Source organism: Octopus sinensis, linkage group LG11, assembly GCF_006345805.1.
Source record: "Octopus sinensis linkage group LG11, ASM634580v1, whole genome shotgun sequence".
Taxonomy (NCBI): domain Eukaryota; kingdom Metazoa; phylum Mollusca; class Cephalopoda; order Octopoda; family Octopodidae; genus Octopus; species Octopus sinensis.
This window is the reverse complement of record NC_043007.1, coordinates 74,820,089-74,842,588: the sequence shown is the minus strand read 5'-3', so window position 1 is coordinate 74,842,588 and position 22,500 is coordinate 74,820,089. Positions and strand designations below refer to the sequence as shown.

The 22,500-nt window shown below is 35.3% G+C and overlaps 1 protein-coding gene across 2 annotated transcripts in view; it reads right to left on the bottom strand.

The window, feature by feature from the left end:
- The window catches only part of LOC115217695 (ryanodine receptor), a 323,697-nt gene that overhangs the window by 206,939 nt on the left and 94,258 nt on the right, over positions 1-22,500 (bottom strand). For both annotated transcript variants that reach the window (XM_036507726.1, XM_036507727.1), the window contains exons 4-6: positions 16,620-16,691; positions 9,711-9,786; positions 3,082-3,099 (exon numbers count right to left, since the gene is read on the bottom strand). In XM_036507726.1, the coding sequence (XP_036363619.1) occupies positions 3,082-3,099; positions 9,711-9,786; positions 16,620-16,691 (166 nt within the window). The remainder of the gene's footprint in view (positions 1-3,081; positions 3,100-9,710; positions 9,787-16,619; positions 16,692-22,500) is intronic.

Genomic DNA, 22,500 nt, shown 5'->3' with positions numbered 1-22,500 from the left:
CTTGCTGACAACATCCATGTACATAGTATGCATGGCTCTCACAAATTATTCATCTAAACCTGGTTCTCTCAACATCAATTACAAAGTATAATATCTTGTCAAAGACTTCTGGTTTAACGAATATGAGTGGAAGTGGGTTGCTCTGTGCTCACAAGAAAGAGAGCATCAATATTACTGTCTTCTGGAACAAATCCAAATTTTATCTCATCTCTCTTAATTTTCTTCCTAATTAGTTACAACTTTTCTTTTATTACCATAATTTGATACATCAATTTGATACCTAAGTAGTGAATTCTTCCAGAGTGTCTCCTGTACCATTATGACAACTGATGATGATATACATATGCCAGTCTCTAGATATGACCCCTTTTTCTACTCTCTGACAATAACTAAACAAGCGAAAAAGTTGCATTCTTACATCACAAGATATTCTTATTATTGCAGTAACCATCCTTGATGATCAGGCTGGTTTCTCTTAATAGTCTTTTTAATTACTTAGTTGTCAGTATTATTAGCTATTGGCTCTAATGTGGCTAATTCTCATCTTTCTTCCATTCAGTCTTCTACTTCAACAACCTCTCTCACACAAGTGCTCTTACAACTCTTTCTTTTCACTATCAGTAAGGGTGAGATTGCTACTGTTTTTAGATACAGTTTTCAGTAGTAACAAAACCTGATTCAGAGTCAACACAATATATGAGAAATTAATAAATCATTATTACTATCATTGCAGTGTTAGAAGCTCTCCATATATATATGTGCATTTGTAGTGTGTCTGTGTGTGTTGTGTAAGAGTGTGTACATCAGACACGTAGAGAAAAAGCTGACCATTTGTTTCAACTTAGTAGCCTCACCAGTCTAATGAAGAGTACCAACTGAAACTTCAAAGTAACTATCAATATTGTCCTTTTAAAACAAAAACAAATATGATACTCCATGAAAATATTTACCTACAAAGATATATATGTGTATATATATATATATATTTATAATATATATATATATATATATATAATATATATATATATATTTATAATAGGATTAGCTCGTATACGAGTAGGTATATATTTGTAAAAAATATAGTTTCAGGAACTAAATTAAAAATTGTATAATACAGCAGCATTTTCGAACTTCATTTTTTACAAATATATATATATATATATATAATATATATATATATATATATATATACATACATAAATATGTGAGTGTGTGTGTGTATATGTGCATATAAGAAGGGATGACCACTAAGTGGACATCCAATAGGCTAGAAGAAGATCACTTACAATCTAACCACAAAGAAAACAATGTTCTCCAGAGAAATTCAGCAAGTACCAGAACATAAGCGGGTAAGACACATGAAAATATACAAAATAAAGAATTAATCGTAGACCGATTTTGTCATTAACGATTTTACGTTCTAATTCAATATAATTTGCAGAACTATATACTGATTGTCCTCATAAAATTAGACGTGTGTACAGTTCTACAGATTATATTGGGGTTATTTTCAAATGTCTCAATTCTGGCACGTTAAATCCCAATATATATATATATTTTTTATATATGCTAGGTTACTGGTTTAAAATTGATGTTAATTAAATTAATATTCAATTTATCACCCTCATTATTTAAATTTATACACACACACACATATATATATACATACCTATTATATTACATTACATTTTAATGGAAACCTTACGCTTGAAACAAGCATCTTGAATTTCTCAATGCTCATCATGAAAATTGTGTCTCCCTAACATGCCAAAATAGTAACATGTACGGGATTATACACTAAATTCCATGCTTTAAATTAGTTATTTTTAATGAACTGGAAATAATTTATTTTGTATATTTGATAATAACAATATATGTATATATATGAATATTGTATGCATGTGTGTACATATATATTTGCATGTGCATGCACACACAGACACGCACACATGTGTATATATACATATATGTATAATATATATATATGTCTGTAAATGTACACACATATATAAATATACACACATATACAAATAAACTTAGGTCATATTTAGCTTAAAAGCACACATATATATGCTAATCATTATTTTGTTTACAATACTGTGTGTGTGTGTGTGTGTGTGTGTGTGCGTGCGTGTGTGTGTGTGTGTGTGTGTGTGTGTGTCCGTATGTGTGTACCAAGAACAGAAATGGTAATTTGTTGAATTGTACTATATTATACACTCAATGATGTGTTTTTTTCTTCAAATAATAGTTTTTAAATATAAGAAAACTTTCAATAGAACAAATTACAAAGAAATATATAGTAAGCAAGAGAAAGAGAGGGAGAGAGAAAGAGTAGGAGAAAGTAGGGGAAGAAGAAAAAGTGAAAGAAGAAAAAGAGAAAATGGTGAAAAGACAAGAAATGTTTTCTTTTCTTCATGCATCATGGAATGGTATATAATAAATATATTTTATGTAGAAAGGCAAAAAAAAAAATGAAAAAAAAAATGAAGAGACCTTAAAAAAATGAAAATTTAAAAGAAAATTAAGAATAGTTGCAACTGAATATACAGATGGACAATGTTTGCAGAAAATATGTAATAATCAGATCAGAGAAATGGTAAGAAGGAATGCAAGTTCATACAGAGAAAGACACAATACAAACACAATAGATGGCAAAAAGCAATAAAAATGAAGTTGTTTTAGGAGTGTAGCCAATATATATATATATATGTAAAAATATGAAATGTTTAAATATGGGAAAATTGGAGGGCAGAGAAAATGGTATATAATATTTAGAAGAAATCAGCAGCTGCACAAACATCACCTAGAAAATGACAGAAATTCAAAATTTGAAATAAAAATTAGAATATTTAATGCCAAACAGCCCTCCTTAACTTTCCTTGTTTACACCCCAATTAGAATAAACTGAAATTTAAAAAATAATAATAATAATAATAAAATGATAGTTTGAGACAGAAAGGAAGATTGGAATGTTTACAAGGAGACTGAAAGCAAACAGCAGAAGATAGAAAAGAAGGGTTTTAAAATGCAATGAAGCCGACAGACTAAACATGCAAAACCGAGAACAGCTTACTGTACCAGACTGGCGACTTTTATCTACAAATAAAAAAGAATTAAAGAATACATTTATAATATTTCCAAAGTAGAACTGAACCACTAAAATATTTATAGAATGATAGAGGTGTTAAAAGAAGTAAAATTGATTTTTAAGCAGATTTTATAGACACACACATATATGTATACATACTCATATATATATGTGGATATATATACACACACACATATATGTGTATTTATATATATATATATATGTATGTTTTGATTATATATAGGTCATTAAATAATTAAGGTAGTGGAAGCAACCAAAGTTAAATAGGATTCTAAGAATATAAAGAATTTTTAGTGGATCCCAAACTAATTTTATTTGAGTTAGAACAACAATTATAAATTAGGTAGTTTAGATAAGTTTTATATTTAAATCTTTCTTTGTAGTTTTGTATTCAATTGCGTTAAGGTTTTGGTATAAAGAATGCATTAGACATTTTATGTGATACAGAGTTATATTTTAACACTGGACTTCACCTCACAAATAATGAAATCTCCAGCTGACCAATGGAAAACAGCTATTTTGTATGCATTGTTACTGCTTTGAAGTGTTTGTTGGTAAGAGCAGTCACAAAAAGAAGATCATGGGCTGCATGGTTGACTCAGTGCAACTAGTTACAATATAACTTCTACTATCTAGAAAATATATGTACTAGAGATGAGCCTAAGGGAGAAATACTGGTTTATGTGAGAAAACTTGTGTTGAAAATATAGTTTTCTCTCCATATACAAAAGGTAAAATACATAATGTATTACATGCAATGATGAATGCTTGTAGAACATGAATAATGAATGCAGAAGACAAGAAGATCTGCAGTGACTAGAGAGGAATGTGTTAAGTGGACTATTGATTTATGCAGAGCTAATTGATAAGAAATCCTGAGCATAAATGAGTTTAAATATCAGATGAAAGCTGGAGGTATTGGTCTGCACTGGTTTGAACATAATGGACATGTTAATGGATGTGAAACAAAATGCTGAGAGTTGACAGTGTAGAGTACACACTGTAAATGTAGACCAAGATAGACTTGGGAAGAATTTTTTAGAGAAGATTAGTAAAACGTTAGACTGCAGTATGCTTAGGTCATTGCCCTTCCCTCATCTTGATACAAATCTGCAGCGAAATTTATTGTATAAATAAAAGTTTATGGGAAATAAATTACAGTGAGAGAAAGTATACAGAGGCCATAACTATGTATCCTTTACTGACCATAGTATTTAATTCTACATTCTTTCTTTCCAAAGGACAAGTGTCCAAAATGGTGGATTTTCCACTCTTCATGTCAAATCAAATTCACTGTAATTTATTTACTTTTTTTCCTACAAACTTTTATGGATTAACTATTGGCACTGCAGATATGCACCATTTCTTTTGGATTCCAGATCTTACCTTGTTGTTGAAGAGCATGGTCAGAAATACAATATCAGTCAGCAGTAAGATTAAACTTATGGTTATGAAGTCGCTACCTCCAGATATGTAAAACATGAGTGATGGGAACCCTAATATTACTATTGTGAAACAAAACTAAATATTCTTTAACTATTATAACATACCTTAACATTGAATATTCTTTTGTATACCAAAACTGTTTGGTATTCATGGCACCTGATATTTTGTGTGTGCACCCCCACCACATATGACAAGTATAGTTATTTTCACTAAATGTAGAACTATCTTAAATTAAACTAGATTAAAATAACAGAATGATAACTGGATTCTGAAGATAAATCCAATGAAAAACCTTTTTCACATGTTATGCTTCTAATGGATCTAACACAATAGCCCTTAATAAAACAGTCTTTGTGTAATGCTAGTTTTTCATGGCTACTTCAGTAGACTATTACACATTTGCAGGTGATTCTCTTATGTATGTAAAGTGAGGCCTGTACTTCATTGAAGTTCTTTACTAAGATTGGAACATGTTCAAATTTGACTCTCTTTCGTACTTGCCAAAATAAAAACTATCAGTCACTGAGCTAATGTTGTCTTTTCCTTACCACATAAGTATTTCTAATTAGATTTTTCATAGGCCTGCATAAGTGGTTCATATTGGCTATGAAAAATAAATGGATGATTATTAACAAAAAATAGACAATGTTCGTTTACATTTCATAGCTATGAGAAAAAAATAGAAAATGAAAAGAATCAATGTCGCTTAAAAAAATATAAAGGCTATCGTTAGAAAACAGTTAAAATGATTAACATATTTCAGCTCAAGAAACATAGTCTATGCAATATTGAAACAAGAACAAAATATTCACAGTAAATAATGTTCTTTTATTTATTAAAAAAAAGTCATATTAGAAATATACTTTTAAAAAGGAGAATAAAAAAACATCTATTCTTACTTCTATATTTTTAAAAACATAAGTTATAGAACTCTAGGTGGGTGTTATATAGTATTCCAAAAATTATAAAATCTGAAGCAATATAATATTCTGCAAATTATTAAATATCTTTAGCATGTTCTAATGGAATATCAACTACAGTAAATTATTTCTATTCTATATATATTATAATAAAGAAAGCTGCTTATTAATTTGTTTGTAGTATGTAGCTATTGTTAAATAAAGCAATTATTAAAATCTACACTGTCAGGAAAATTCTGAAAAATTCCAATTTTAGTACATTTTTTATCAAAATGTTGTTTTAAAGATATTGTAGATTTCAACTACAGAAAAGTAATTTTACTTCTCTGAGATAATAATACATAAAAATGATAGTTCCCATATCCATTAATCATACTTCCACGTTCTAATACTGGGACAATATTGTGGTATAAAGATTCTTGTTGTAAGTCAAAAAGTGATTCAGACCAACCATATTTATTTAGCACTTCTAGATTGGGTAACATTCATGCTATCACCACTATTTTCATTGTCCAACCATAATTTTAAAACTACCATCTACACTGGCAATGCCTAATTATCAAATCTTGGCTACTAAACTTTATTTCAAACTACTCACTTTAGAACTGTTTTGACTCACTTTAGAATTTGACTCACTTTACAACTGTTAATTTCCTTGGTAATTGAAAAGACTTAATAAATTATTTCACTTATAGAGAACTTTTAATGTTAACAAGAACCTGGATTGATTGAGTTAATTGAATGCGAAGACGATTAGCTCAGAGATCAGTAATTCCTACTCAAGTAGCAGAGCTATGTAGTGTTAGGGAACCAAAATATTTAATTCTTGATAGCTGAGTTCTAACTAGGTGCTACTGTAAACAGCAGCTATGCTATGGAAGTGAAGCCTGATTCATTTATTAGCTTGTTAGGGAAAGGTACTTAAGATAGCTCAGTACCCTATCCAGTGAAAAATATGCTTCTCAATTACTTACGAGAGCATAAAGCAGCTTGATGAATCAAACTGCCTTTTAACTGATAATCAATAAACTCATTGTGGTTGATTCATAATGGATATTATATCACAGTAAATATATTACTTGCATTGTCATCAACAGGTAAATACATTGCAAGGTAATTCCTTTGTCACTAATTCATTGCCACTAAATCTATTATCAGGTTTTTATTAAGAGATTAAATATATCACCAAACATTATTTGGATATTATATTTATACATTATTTATACAGTTTTTTATTAATTATTTTACAAAGTGTAAGTGGATGAGTGAATGTGTTTGCGTGTGTATGTGTATGTAACCTTGCCTTGACACCATTGGATGGTTGCAAAATGAGCATCACCATCACACAATTGATATTTTTCTTTTTCCAATCTTCCATGGAAAAGATACCTGGCTATGGGAAAATATTTTATATATATATATATAGGTTCAGTCCCACTGCGTGGCATCTTGAGCAAGTGTCTTCTGCTATAGTCCCGGGCCGACCAATGCCTTGTGAGTGGATTTGGTAGACAGAAACTGAAAGAAGCCTGTCGTATATATGTATATATATATATATATGTATGTGTGTGTGTGTGTTTATGTGTCTGTGTTTGTTCCCCTAGCATTGCTTGACAACCGATGCTGGTGTGTTTACGTCCCCGTCACTTAGCAGTTCGGCAAAAAGAGACCGATAGAATAAGTACTGGGCTTACAAAGAATAAGTCCTGGGGTCGATTTGCTCGACTAAAGGCGGTGCTCCAGCATGGCCGCAGTCAAATGACTGAAACAAGTAAAAGAGTAAAAGAGAGTAAGAGTATACTTTATTTAAAAGCAGCAGAAATATAACAAAAGCTGTTACATGAACACATGAAACTCTGAGTAACAGCTTTTGTTATATTTCTGCTACTTTTAAATAAAGCATATTACTCTACCTCTGGTATTTGAGTACTTTTTTTTCACCTTGTTTCACATTTATGTGCTTACTCCGATATATATATATATATATATATATATATATATATATATATAATGGCTGGAGATTCAATGGGCATGTTGGATGGCAGCCTGGTATCTTCCACGGTGTGCATGGGGGCCATGGATTTGGCTCTCAAAGCAAAGAGAGAACAAGGCTACTGAGGTTCTGTGATGCAAATAACCTTTTGATCTGCAACATGAACTTCAGGAGGCCAGCCAGCCACCTGATATCTACCAATCAGGTGCCTGTGCTAGCCAGATCGATTACATTTTTACCAGATAGTGGGATGCATGGTTGCTCCTAAATACAAAGACCCTCCCTTGTGAAGAATGTACCCCACCAAGTGCACCTGTTCTGGTGGCACCTTTTGAGAGTTGGGCCTCACAGAGGCAAAGTGGCTGAGTTCCTTTCAAGCATTGGGGCCTCACTGAGGAAAAGTGGCTGAGTTCCTTTCGAGGGTTAGGCCTCTCAGAAGCAATGACTGAGACCTTTGGCATTATGTTGTGCTTAAGAAGACCCATCAAGCCGAACAAAATTGCAGTTGTGGCAGATACCAGTGTCATGCAAATTGACACCCCTACCAGTGAAATGTAAAAATATCATGCAAATAGCACCTGTGCCGGTGGCATGTAAAAGCACCCATTACACTCTCGGAGTGGTTGACATTAAGAAGGGTTTCCAGCCATAGAAAACTATGCCAAATCAGACTGGAGTTTGGTGCAGCTTTCCAGCATGCCAGCCTGGTCAAACCGTCCAACCCATGCCAGCATAGACAATGGATAGTAAATGTTAATAATGATAATATATATGTGTGTATATTGGTGTCTGTGTTCGTCCCCCCCCCCACCGACTCCCCATCGCTTGATAATTGGTGTTGGTTTGTTTACATTCCTAAAGGCTAATAGAAAGGCTAATAGAAGCACCAGACTTAAAAGGTAAGTACTGGGGGTTGATTTGTTTGACTAAACCCATTGAGGCAGGGCACCAGCATGGCCACAGTTCAATGACCGAAACAAGTAAACAATAAACGAGAAATAATCAAAATATATTTATCTCTAGATTTATTTATTTATTTTTAAAAAATTTGATCGACTTTTTTTAATGCAACCTATTTATTCTAAGAAAGCAAAAAATAAAACAAAACAACTTAAGAGAAATTGCCTAATGATATAGTTATTCACAGTGGAATTACCTTGGAATAGATTTACCAGGTGATGAAATTACGAAATAATATATTTACCATGATATAATTACTCCCAGTAAATTTATCATGATGGATTTTCTGTAAATCCCTTAACTTGTGAAAGCTAACATGACTTTCTTGATGTACTTTATATCGACCCTTCAGTTATGTATAATTAATTTTGTCCTGCAAATATTCGTTGTTGAAGTATTTATTGGTTATATGTATGTTCTAATAATTATGAATTATTTACGTTTGAACAAATGAGAAACCAGCAATGTATACTAGCTCCAAGGATATTTGAGAATTAAAGAAGCATTAGCTTTTGGAATAATACTGTCATCTAACCATTATTATTCCTGTTTTTGTGTTGAAAAATACATCCTTTGTTTAAATTAATTTTGAAAATAATGAATTTATTGAAATAAATTTATTCTTATTGAGCTAGGGTTTGAAATGAAAATTAGCATGAAATTTGGACGAGAAATTTTAATTCAGAACACTTAAAAATATGGAATTTGTATCATAGAACCAAGGGTGGTTTTTGGATTGGTTGTTATCAAAAGGGTTAAAAAGGGTTCTAATTAAATGACAACTCTCTAAATCTATGAAGATGATAAATGACAATGCATGAAGTTGTATGCTTGTTGCCTTATTTATTTCTTGAAGGAAATTAAAGTCAAAATTGCCCACAATTTTATTTTAGTTTTTAAAATTTATAATCTAGATTAATTATAATCTAGATTAAATTTATTATCTAGATTAATTATAATCTAGATTAAATTTATAATCTAGATTAATAGGTTGAGGCCACTGTCAAAACTAGGTTTATGATCAGAGAGTTCTTAAGAGGAATGTCATTCAAAAGCAGAAGAGTGGGTGTGATAGTTTCATAGAGTGAAAGGTTCCTGTAGGAAAGAAAAGATAAATAGGAAAATATTTGAAAGTTGATCAAATGTAATAGAAAAGGAAAAGTGAGATACAGAAAGAAAAATAGGAATGAATGAACAAAAGGTGGTTTAATTTAGAAGAAAGAAAGATATAGATAATAAAGCAATGAACTTTGAAGTAAAAAAATAAAGAATATTTTACCTTCAGCCATTTCTTGTAAGCCGACGTCGAATGCCAGTTTGTCATTTGATGAACTAGTTGAGAGACAAGACAGATACTGGGGGAGAAAAATAGGAAATTTTTTAGTATATAATAATAATAATAATAATAATAATAACAGTAAAGATAGTGATAATAATAATGGTTTCAAATTTTGGTACAAGGACATAAGTTTCAGGGAAGTGGCTAAGGTGATTAAATCAACCCCAGTGCTCAACTGGTATTTATTTTATTGACCATGAAATGATAAAAGACAAAGTCAGCCTCAGCAAAATTTGAACTCAAAATGTGAAGACAGCTGAAATGTCACAAAGCATGTCGCCCAGAGTACAAACAATTCTGCCAGTTTGCTGCCTTGATAATAAGTACCAATCTTGGCTTTGTTTATGTACCTGTAACTTAGTGGTTTGGTTAAAGGGTCTGATGGAATAAGTGCCAGACTTGAAAATAAACATTAGGGATGATTTGTTTGACCAAACTTTCAAGGCAGTGCCCCAGCAAGGCCATAGTCCAAGTACTGCTTATTCAAGTAAACTTGAATAAGTACCAATCTTGGTTTTGTTTATGTACCTGTAACTTAGTGGTTTGATTAAAGGGTCTGATAGAATAAGTGCCAGACTTGAAAATAAGCACTAGGGATGATTTGTTTGATCAAACCTTCAAGGCAGTGCCCCAGCAAGGCCGTAGTCCAAGTACTGCTTATTCAAGTAAACTTTATTCTGTAGATGACTCTTGCAAACTACAATAACTAATGTAGTCCAGGGCATATCTGAAAACCAGTTGCAAAATGTATTTCTTGAACTTCAGAACAAACAATTGTTATCTTTTATCTTTTACTGTTTTTAGTCATTTGATTGTGGCCATGCTGGAACACCACCTTAAAGAATCTTAGTTGAATGAATTGACCCCCAGTACTTATATTTATTGAAGCCTCATATTTATTCTGTTGATTCCTTTTGCTGATGCTATGCTACTGGGATGTAAACATACCAACACTGATTGCCAAGCAGTGGTGGAGAATAAACACAGACACAAATCACACACACACACAAAGGGTAAAGACCCTCTTCGGCCATGAATGACCCTGGGATTGCACCTAGAAAGTTCCCTTCCGAGGCACAAGTCTATGCAAGGTTGTTTATGGAAGACCAGCAGTTGTCCATACATACAAGTCTCCCCTCTCTGTGTCACATATTTTATCCAAGGGCAAAGCAAATGCCAATGCGGCTTGGAATCAGTGACGTTGCAATTCATTTCTACAACTGAGTGAACTGGAGCAACATAATTTAAAGGATCTTGCTCAAGAACACAACACACAACCCAGTCTAGGAATCAAACTCACTACCTCGTGATGGCAAATCTGATGCTCTAATCACTGAGTCATCCTTCACACACACACACACACAGATGGGCTTCTTTCAGTTTCCATCTACCAAATTCACTCACAAAACTTTGGTTGACCCAAGGCTTCCACACAATAGGATTGAACCCAGGATCATGTGGTTGAGAAGCAAACTTCTTACCACACAGCCATGCCTGTACTTAGTTGAGTACATATTAAAAATAAGCAATCTCAAGAATAAATCTATTTATAAATGTAATAAATTATTTCAATTATTCTTTTTATAGATTAATTCTGTTTCACATAAAGATCTGGAGTTACATAAATTTAAAACTGTTCAAGGATTTAATATGATTATGCATAAGAACTAACATTGATTGGTAAAAATATGTTTTGTTTTGCTTTCTTTAGCAGATATGTTTTCATGCTCATTCATTCCCTTCACTGCGTTGAGAAAATTTATAGTATAGTGATATATATCTAGTCAAAGCTATAACTGAATTCAAATGTTTTGGCATCTTACAATGAATTGAAGGGTCATTATCTATGACAAGAATCTCTAATATATCAGTATACTGTAAGCAAATATCGATTTCTCAAGAGTATAATTAGAATCTGTAGATCTTGTTGAACTTGACTAATCTGCTTCTACAAATCTAGATAAACAATCTGGCACAGATCAGAATTCAATGTTCTTTAAAATAAACAACTTGTTCCCAGTTCTTTTATTGGCGTCTGCCTGGTTTTTCATTTAGTAGGAATGATTCTTTTACATTTGACATTGGTTTTAATACCTTATTCTCCTTGAAACAACTTCATTTGTTTGCTTGTTAGGTTCTGGTCAACAAACTTGCTATGTTTTACAACTCCTCATTTCTCAGATGTAGTTTCTCTAATCATGCTTTTTCTTAATTACCAAATTCTTCCTGCCATGATTATACAGTCCTATATTCAGTCATAATGTATTGAGAATTGCAATATCAAGTATGTTCTAGTTTTGGAGGGAGAGTTAACTGTTATTTCGAGTAGTTTAACTGACCTCATTGGTGCTACTTTATTGATTCATCGCGAAATATTTCAATGTAATAATAATAATAAAGGTTTCAAATTTTGGCCCAAGGCCAGCAAGTTTCGGGGAGGGAGCTAGTCAATTATATCAACCCCAGTGCTCAACTGGTACTTATTTTATCGACCCCCAAAAGGATAAAAGGCAAAGTCAACCTCAGCAGAAATTGAACTCAGAACATAAAGATGAGCAAATGCAATTAAGAATTTTGCCCAGTGTGCTAATGATTCTGCCAGCTCACTGGTTTGTAATGGTAATAATAAACTAAAGTAGTAGGGGTGGTCTTCAGGAAATGCTTCTTGTCTTCACAAACCTTCATGGAAGACATTTTAATTAATTTATGAAAAATGGTCTCTTTCTAAGAATCTACAAACCAATTTTGTTTTTATTCACCTCAGTGTATTACTGGTAAATATGCCTAAAAAGATGAAAGGTAAAGGTAAGCCCAATGGAAATTGAATTTAAAGAATTGACCTAGGCTCTGGCATGGCTGTGTGGTTAGAAATTTCTTTCTCAACCACGTAGTTCTGGGTTCAGTGCCACTGCATAGCACCTTGGGTAAGTGCCTTCTACTATGGCCTCAGGCTGACCTAAGTCTTGTGAAGGGATTTGGTAGACAAACTGAAAGAAGCCTGCTGTGTGTGTGTATGCTTGTATGTGTACTTTTGTGTCTGTGGTTTTCTCCCACTACTGCATAACAATTGATGTTGGTGTTTTTGCATCACTGCAACTTGGGCATTTGGCAAAAAGAGGCCTAAAGAATAGATACTGGGGTCAATTCATTTGGCTAAAATTTTTTGATGTGGTGCTCCAGCATGGCCACCATCTAATGACTGAAACAAATAAAAGATTATATATATGTGTGCGTGTGTGTGTGCACATGAGTTTGTGTGCATGTGTGTGTGTACTTTTGTGTGTATTGGGTAATGTTTGCTTATCTATTACACCAATCTTGTAATAGGATCACGTTACAGGTTTAAACAACAGCCATGAAAGTCACCATGGTAACACAGGATCAAACACTGCTTGGTTGTGTTGAGTACAGTGTGGTTGATGCTGTTGTTGTTGTTGATTACCTCCACATCAACCCTGATTATGCATCATCATCATCATCATCATCATCATCGTTTAACGTCCGCTTTCCATGCTAGCATGGGTTGGACGATTTGACTGAAGACTGGCGAACCAGATGGCTGCACCAAGCTCCAATCTTGATCTAGGAGAGTTTCTACAGCTCGATGCCCTTCCTAACGCCAACCACTCCGAGAGTGTAGTGGGTGCTTTTACGTGCCACCGGCACAAGGGCAAGTCAGGCGGTACTGGCAATGGCTACGCTCAAATGGTGCTTTTTATGTGCCACCTGCACAGGAGCCAGTCCAGCGGCACTGGCAACGACCTCGCTCGAATGTTTTTTATATTCATAATTTGATATATTCCAACTGTAGTAGTCCCATCTTGCCTTTTTTTTCTTTACATAGTGTACTTTGGACTATATTATTCAATACATCCTTTTTTAAAGATGTTATGGCATAATTTAAGGGATGTTTGACTGCTATTTCCAGCAGGCTGTGCAACTGCAGAGAGGTTCTCAGTTAGTTTTAATCAGAGTGTTGTCTATCTGAAAGTTGAGGTGAGGATTTCAGTGAAGACGTCATGATTTAGATTGGCATTGTAGAATAGTTATGAGGATTTTGACAATTCTTTGAATGGTTCCACTCTTTGGTATGGTTTTGGAGGAACTCAACATGGAACTAGAGCTTAGAAAAGAAGTGAATTTCAAGCTATTTTTCGTGTATGTGTATGTTTGAGCATGTGTGTGCATATGCTTTTGTGTGTTAGAGCATGTGTATTTGTGTGTGTGTGCATGTGTGTGTGTGTATGTGTGTGTGTGTGTGTGTGTATGTGTGTCCGTGTGTGTTTATGTGCTTGTGTGTATTTATGTGTTTGTGTGTGTGTGTGTGTGTGTGTGTGTGTGCTTATATGTGTAATGGTTTCGAAAAAATGGGTGAAATTGGATTTTAAATTGTATGGTGCTATAATGTGAAATAATAGAATAGGAGCTAACATTATTGAAGCCAAAGAAACATCTTTTAATCAATTGATATTAATCATGTAATGGAGAGAAAAGCCATAGTTTTAATGATAACTCTTATCATGAGAGACAAGGAAGAGAACTTTAAAATTCAAATTGATTTCTAAAATTTGTCATATTTGCGTGGTCATAATACCAGTAACAAACATGTGTACTGGTTCAATTTCACATCTTTATTATAATTCAAAAAGAAATGAAACCAGTGCACATATTTATTATTGGCATAACGACTCTCCCAAGAAACAGCAAAATTTGTTTTGACATATGAATTCATCATCATCATCATTTAACGCTGTTCTCCATGTTTGCATGGGTTGGATGGTTTGACAGAAGCTGGCTAACTAGAGAGCTGCCTGGGCTCCATAAGGCCTGTTTTGGCATGGTTCATACAGTTGGGTGCCCTTCTTAATGCCAACCACTTTACAGGGTATACTAGATGCTTTTATGTGGCACTGGCACAGGTACTTTACATGTGGTACTTTACAGGCATGGGTGCTTTTACATGGTACTGGCACACGCACGTTTAGGTTTCACTAGCATGAGTGCTTTTGTGTGGCCTGGGTACTTTTACATAACACCAGCACACATGAGCCCACAAGACTAGAACTTCTCAGCTGAGAGAGGGACGTAGATGACAAGCCTGTATGTACGGATGGTCACAATTCTACTTAGTTTGATGTGTCTTCTCAAGCACAGCAAACTGCCAAATGTTTTGGTCCCTTGTCATCTCTGAGGGCCAAAGTCTGAAGGTCCTTTCTCACTACATGAAGAATCATGCAAACCAAATACAAAAATGATTTTTAGGATAAAAGCACTGGTACTGGTGCCATGGAAGAACATTGGTGATTGTGCCATATAAAAAGCACTGGTGGTGGTGCTATGTAAAAAGCTCTGGTGATGGTACCACATAAAAATTGCTAGTGATGGAACCATGTAGAAGGCACCAGTGCTGGCCCCACAAGAAAAGCACTGGTACTGGTTCCACACACACACACAAAGCACTGGTGCTGGTGCCACAAAAGAAAACACCTGCACTGGTGCTGGTTCCACACACACAAAGTACTGATGCTGGTTCCACAAGAAGAAAAAGCACTGGTGCTGGTGCCATGTATAAAACACTGGTTCTGGTGCCACATAGAAAGCATTGTTTCTGATCCCATATAAAAAGCACTGGTGATGGTGCCATGTAAAAATCACTGGTACTGTCGCCACAAAGAAAGCACCCAGTACATTTTGTTGGCTGCAGAAGCTATGCCACAACAGACTATGGAACCTAATGTGGTTCCTGGCCTGGCCAGCTCCTAACTATCCAAGCCATGCTAGCATGGAAAACGGATGTTTAAAGATGATGATTACGAGAGTGTTTCTGTGTTTTTAAGCTGTTGAACATAAACAAGTTAGAAGAGAGAGACCATTCATTGTACTACTACAACCCACATTAGATTGGAAGTCAATGAAATTAATTCTTCGTTATTAATATATTGGTAATCAATTGGAGTAAAACAAATAGAACTTGTCGTGCAGCAAACATTGTTTTCAAGGATTGAAAGTTATACGCTGTTATAAAGTTAACTAATTTAGCTGGTTACTAATACTTAAGTAAAATGTCTACGAAATCATTTTTTAATCTATTATCATTATGCCAACATGAAAAGTGGATGCTAAACGATGATGATGATGATGATGATGATGATGATGATGATGATAATTTACAAATAACCTTGTGTAGTGAGCAAGTTGAAGTGATGGAGATAAATAACCCTGTCTGGTTACATTATTGATTTGTATAACATAGGCTCAATATATCAAATTTATGGATTCTGCTTACACACACACATACACACACGGACGCGCACACACACACACACACACATGCACACACACACACGGACGCGCACACACACACACACACACACGCACACACACACATTCACACAAACACACACACATACACAATTAAAACAAGGCTATTGTTTTAACATAAATTTAAGTATACCAATAAAACATATATTGAGAGTAGGGTCAAATTTATTTTAAAATTCATGTTTTCTGGCATTTTACATTTTATATATTTGTAGACACACACTCTCACACACACACACACATACATACATATATATGTATGTATGTGTGTGTGTATATATATGCAGGTACATATGCATGCACTTGTATATATATGTGTGTGTGTGCCCATTTCTATATGTTTATATTAGTCTAAAAATTATGTTTATACGGTGCCTCTGTTTTCCTTTTTTGCAAAATAAGTACTAAACTGAAGCAAGTAATGAGATTGGAGCACCCTTGCAAATGGTACTCCAGCATGGCTGAAAACCAATGACCATCACCAGCCAAAGAATATAAGAATAAAACAATGAAGAGCAGATTACTCACCATGCTACTGTGAAGATGTCGAAGTAAAACAGCATGACCATATAAAAGAGTTCTATGTCCTGATTGTGTGGCCTGAAATTAGAAAAAAAAAAAACAAATTATGATTGAGCTAAACAAAGATAATACAATTGGTATTTAATGTGAAAGATAATAATAATAATAATAATAATAATAATAACAATAACAATCATAATCCTTTCTACTGGAGGCACAAGGCCTCAAATTTGGGGGAAGGGATTAAGTTGATTACATCGACTAAAGTTCGTAACTGGTACTTATTTAATTGACCCCGAAAAGATGAAGGGCAAAGTCAACCCTGGTGGAATTTGAACTCAGAACGTAATGGCAGATGATATACCTATTTCTTTACTGCCCGTAAGGGGCTAAACACAGAGAGGACAGACAAACAGATTAAGTCGTTTATCTCGACTCCAGTGCGCAACTGGTACTTATTTAATTGACCCCGAAAGGATGAAAGGCAAAGTCAACCTTGGCGGAATTTGAACTCAGAACATAGCAGCAGACGAAATACCACTAAGCACTTCGCCTGGCATGTTAACGATTCTGCCAGCTCACCGCCTTGGCTAATGAAATACCGCTTAGCATTTCACCCAGCATGCTAACAATTCTGCCAGTTCGCCACCTTAATAACAACGATAATAATAATAACGATGATGATGATAATGATGGACTTTCCCATTGGAGATGATGTATGAGCATTCAGCTTTTGCCAAATGATCTACACAAATGATTTGTTTATAGTGATCAAATGTATGCACTGCACATTAAAGCTCACTCTCTCCATCAAATCGATGTTGTCTGAATTGCTGCTCTCACTAGACCATGTACCCTCAATAATAATAGTAATAATCCTTTTAACTGGCAGCACAAGGCCTCAAATTTGTGGGATGGGGACTAGTTGATTATATTAACCTCAGTGTTTCACTGGTACTTAATTTATTGACCCTGAAAGGATGAAAGGTAAAGTCGACCTTGGCGGAATTTGAACTCAGAATGTAGTGACAGGCGAAACACTGCTAAGCATTTCATCCAGCATGTTAACAACTCTGTTAGGTTGCCATCTTTATTGTAATGGGTGATGACTTAGCAGAATCATAAAAGAATTGGACAAAATACTTTATATCATTTCTGTGGCTTACCCCAAGCATAAAGCAAAGAACTTTATTTTTGTTGATGTCATTCAAATTTTGGCATACAGATGCCAACAAGCTCAGGGAAGTGGGTAAGTCAATTACATCAACCCCAGTACTTTACTGGTGCTTATTTTACTGACCAGCTAAGTTTCCCGACCTGTTTCCTCTTTTCATTGTTTTTGCAAGCCTTATTATTATTGTATTCCCATATCGTTGTCTTTCGTCTCAAATGCTAGCTGAAGCATAAAAACTTTCACTCACAAAAACTTATTCACACCACCGCAAAGCATTTCATCTCAATCCTGTCTTCTTTCTGCCGCCTAAAAACCTCATCTTTTCCCAATGCGCGGTGCGCCCGCCCTCCCACCCCCACCACCAATACCGGTGAACACTGTTCTCACCATCTACACCGGATACTCCCTCTTATGTTTCTCTATCTGTCTAACTATTTATCAAATTTGTCTATCTATCTAATTTCTCTATCTATCTATCTATCTATCTATCTATCTTCATTCGTCTAAAATCAATCTTCGTATCTTCGCGCCATCTTGAAGTATGTCCCCTCTAATACACATATGTTCTCTCTCTCTCTCTCTCTCATTCATCTACAAGCCGTAGTCCTGAGCGCAGATAAGTTGAATGCTTAATTTTTCACTTCGGCTACCATTTATTTATGTTTCTCTATCTGTCTAACTATTTATCAAATTTCTCTATCTATCCAATTTCTCTATCTATCTTTCTATCTATCTTCATTCGTCTAAAATCAAACTTTGTATCTTCGCGGTGCACTCGCCCTGCCCACACCCACCACCACCACCACCACCAATACCGGATATCTCTATATTTTGCTCCATCTATACCGGATGTCGCTTCTCCCACCACCATTATAGGTGTCTACTCTTCGAACCCCCCTCTTCAATACGCTATTTCACCATGCATTACCCCTCTCTCGATATCCTACGTTCTACTTGCCTAGAACCTGTCATCATTTCTCTGAACCACCCCTCCCCACTGGTGCTCCCCTATATTTCTGCACCCCCCGCCACATAAAAAAAGCACCATCCGAACGTGGCCGATGCCAGACCCCTCTGGCACCTGTGCAGGTGGCACGTAAAAAACACCCACTACACTCGCGGAGTGGTTGGCGTTAGGAAGGGCATCCAGCTGTAGAAACACTGCCAGACTAGACTGGAGCCTGGGGCAGTCCCGAGCTCCCCAGACCCCGGTCGAAACTGTCCAACCCGTGCTAGCGCGGAAAACGGACGTTAAACGATGATGATGATGATGATGATGAGAGGATGAAAGGTAAAATCAACATTGGCAGAATTTGAATCAGATTGTAAAGCCAGAAGAAATGCTGCTAAGCATTATGTCTGGCGAGCTAATGATTCTGCAAGCTAAATCCTTTTTAAGTCAAGTTTTGTGATATTATGGCCCATTCGAGTAGGGAGTTCTTGTTGAGTGAGTTGTATCCAGGTATAGGTGACTTATCTGGTATTCCTTGAAGAAATTTGTCCAGATTCCACTTAAAAGTGATGGGATCCTTTTCCTCTTTGATCTGTTTTGGGACTATGTTAAAAAGGGCAGGGCCTGTTGAGGAAAAGAAATTGTGTTGCAGTGTATCTATGTGTTGTGATCCTGAATTGTGTAGGGGACATATGGTCTATGGTCCTAACCTTAGATTAATTCTGAAACTAATGTTGAGGTCGTCTGGGCAATGCTGGTGGTATTTTCTCCACATCGTGCAAATGATGTATTGCTCATGGTGGCACTGAAGAGAAAGTTTCAATGCTTTAAGGCAGTCCCAATAACCAAGATCAGTCATACCTTAATTCCTTTAGTGAATGTCCTTTGGAGGTGATTCAGTTTTTGAAATGTTTTATTTTGTGTGGGGAGACCACTGGGGGCAGCAGTATTTGAGGTGTTGTTATGCAAAAGAGAAAAGAGGAATGATGACACCTTGTTCTCTGAACCAGAAGGGTCTTAGGATCCAGGGGCTTATCCTACAAACTATATATATTTATATACATCAAATGAAATAAAAAACAGAACACAAAGGATGTCGCGGTACATGTGTTTCAAGCTTTATAAAACAACCTATTCTTACATCAATGTATAATCGACATAACAGATGGTTTAAAGCTCTCTTCAGCCGCATGCAATTGCTATACCAAAGACTTACATCACATTATGAAAAATCCAAAAATGTACATTATAATGGTATAATGGTAGGTATATTGAGTTTCACTGAGAAAGAATGTTTGTAATTCTTCATAATCAAATAGGTGTGTAGGGTATCATTGGACTTCGAAAATCCGTCCATATTGTATCAAATATATATATATAATGTTGACTACACTGACAATTAATGATGGTGACTTCATTATCACTTGCAGCTAACAGTTTTAATAAGCACTTCTGGACCAAATCTTAATGGTTTCTCTGATATACATGGAAACAATGGATATAGTATGAAGAATGAGGTCAATCAAGGTACCTGGAGTTATATTGCAAATGACCTAACTATTGCTAATACAAACTTCTGGAAACTGGCTAGCCATCTCATCGTTTATTAGTCAGTTGAACATACAAAAATAGATTTTATTTACACCTGTTTATATTCTCATCTGCTAGGAAATAGGATAGGCAGATAATTGTAATCACCTAGTGAATTTATCAGACAGATGAGTGCTTAGTGACTCCAAAGAAAGTGAAAGATGGACTCAGAGAAAAAAGGCAATTTGGAGAAGGAAGATATGGAATCTGAAAGAATTTTTGGTTAATTATAAATTCAGAGAAGTTCTGCTTCTACAAAAAGGTGAAAATTAGCAATGTGGTGAAGGATTTAGCATGCATATAAGAATCCATCAAGTCTTGGGTTTCTGCTTTCTCCAGTTTATCATAGTTCTCTAAACCATTACAGGAGGGTTTAAGACTAGCAGCCTGTGGAAAATTCTGTATGTGAATGACTTATTTCTCAAAGGTGAATCTGTCAAAGGGTAAGAAAAAGAAATTCCAAATGTGGAATGAAGAGGCCTCAGAGCAAATCTTGCAAAGATTGAAGTTTTAGTTTGAAGAGGAGAAAGTCAGAATTGCCATCTGTCTATTGCTATTTAGAAAGAGGTTGTGCTTGTCATAACTGAAAGGAATTGGTAGAAATTCTATATAGAGTACTCTATATACTTTACAGATGTTCAAAGGGTGCAGTAGGATCACAGGTAAGCTTACAAATTAAACAGGCCTTGTATGTGGCAGGTGCACAGCAGTTGACAGTAGTTTTATGTGTAAAAGTAATCAAGAAATAGCTTCTTTTAACTGCCTAGAAAACTCCCTAGAAGTAGTTGATAGCTTTTGTTACACATTGACCTGATTAGAAATAGAAGTGGATGTTCTATAAGCATAGCTGCCAGGCTGGGATGTAAAGGTTCTGGAATGACTATCTCAGGTAGGCTTTCTTGCCCTTAGTGAAAGTCAGATTCTATGATTACTAGTGCATGAAACACTATCATCATCATCATCATCGTTTAACGTCCGCCTGCTTTCCATGCTAGCATGGGTTGGATGGCTTGACTGAGGGCTGGCGAACCAGATGGTTGAACCAGGCTCCAATCTTGATCTGCCAGAGGTTCTACAGCTGGATGCCCTTCCAAATGCCAACCACTCTGAGAGTGTAGTGGATGCTTTTACATGCCACCAGCAGGGGGGGGGGCAGTCAGGCGATACTGGCAACGACCTCGCTCAAATGTTTTTACACATGCCATCGGCACAAGTTCCAGTAAGGCGACGCTAGTAACGATCATGCTTGAATGGTGCCTTTTAGATGCCACCAGCATGGAAACCAGTTAGCCGTTCTGGCAACGATCACACTCGGATGGTGCTCTTAGCACCCTACTAGCACGAGGCACAAGTGCCAGTAAGGCGATGCTGGTAACGATCACACTCAAATGGTACCTTTTATGTGCCACTGGCACGGAAGCCAGTTACCTGCTCTGTCAACAATCACACTCATACGATGCTCTTTGCACCCCGCTAGCACGGATGCCAGTCATCGAATTTGATCTTGATTTCACTTGCCTCAACAGGTCTTCGCAAGCAGAGTTTAGCGTCCAAAGAAGGAAAAGGTATGGTAGTAAAACATGGACAGAGAATTTGTGAAAGTTGCAAATAAATAAGGTGAAAATGTTCAAATGGATGTGTAATGTTATCTACAGGAATGGCAGAGCAGAGATTAGCTGAGAAGAAAACTGGAAATCTGATGGATCTGATGGATCAGTGGTAGCATGCAAGAGAGTAGTGAGTGCAAGGATATGAATGTAATATGTATGGAGAGTGTGAGTTGTGTAATGAAATGTTTAGAAGAACTGAAAACCTGTGGAAGAAGTGGGGCAAGGAAGGTGTGAGAAGAAATGATGAAAATAGATTTCAAGTGGATGATTAAAAGGACTGTGACAAGTGGTGAAATGCTGAGTCGAAGAGACTTAGCCAACCAATGTGATTGTAAAAAGAAAATGGACTCAAAAAATGTTTATATTAGTCACCCTGCCACCAACAAAATGTTACTGTCTACCAATGTCTCACACTTCATTAATTTGTCTCACTTATTCCCACTCATTCCCTCTCAATCCATTAATAATAATAATAATAATAATAATAATAATAATAATAATAATAATAATAATAATAATAATGATAATAATAATAATAATAATAATGATAATAATAATAAT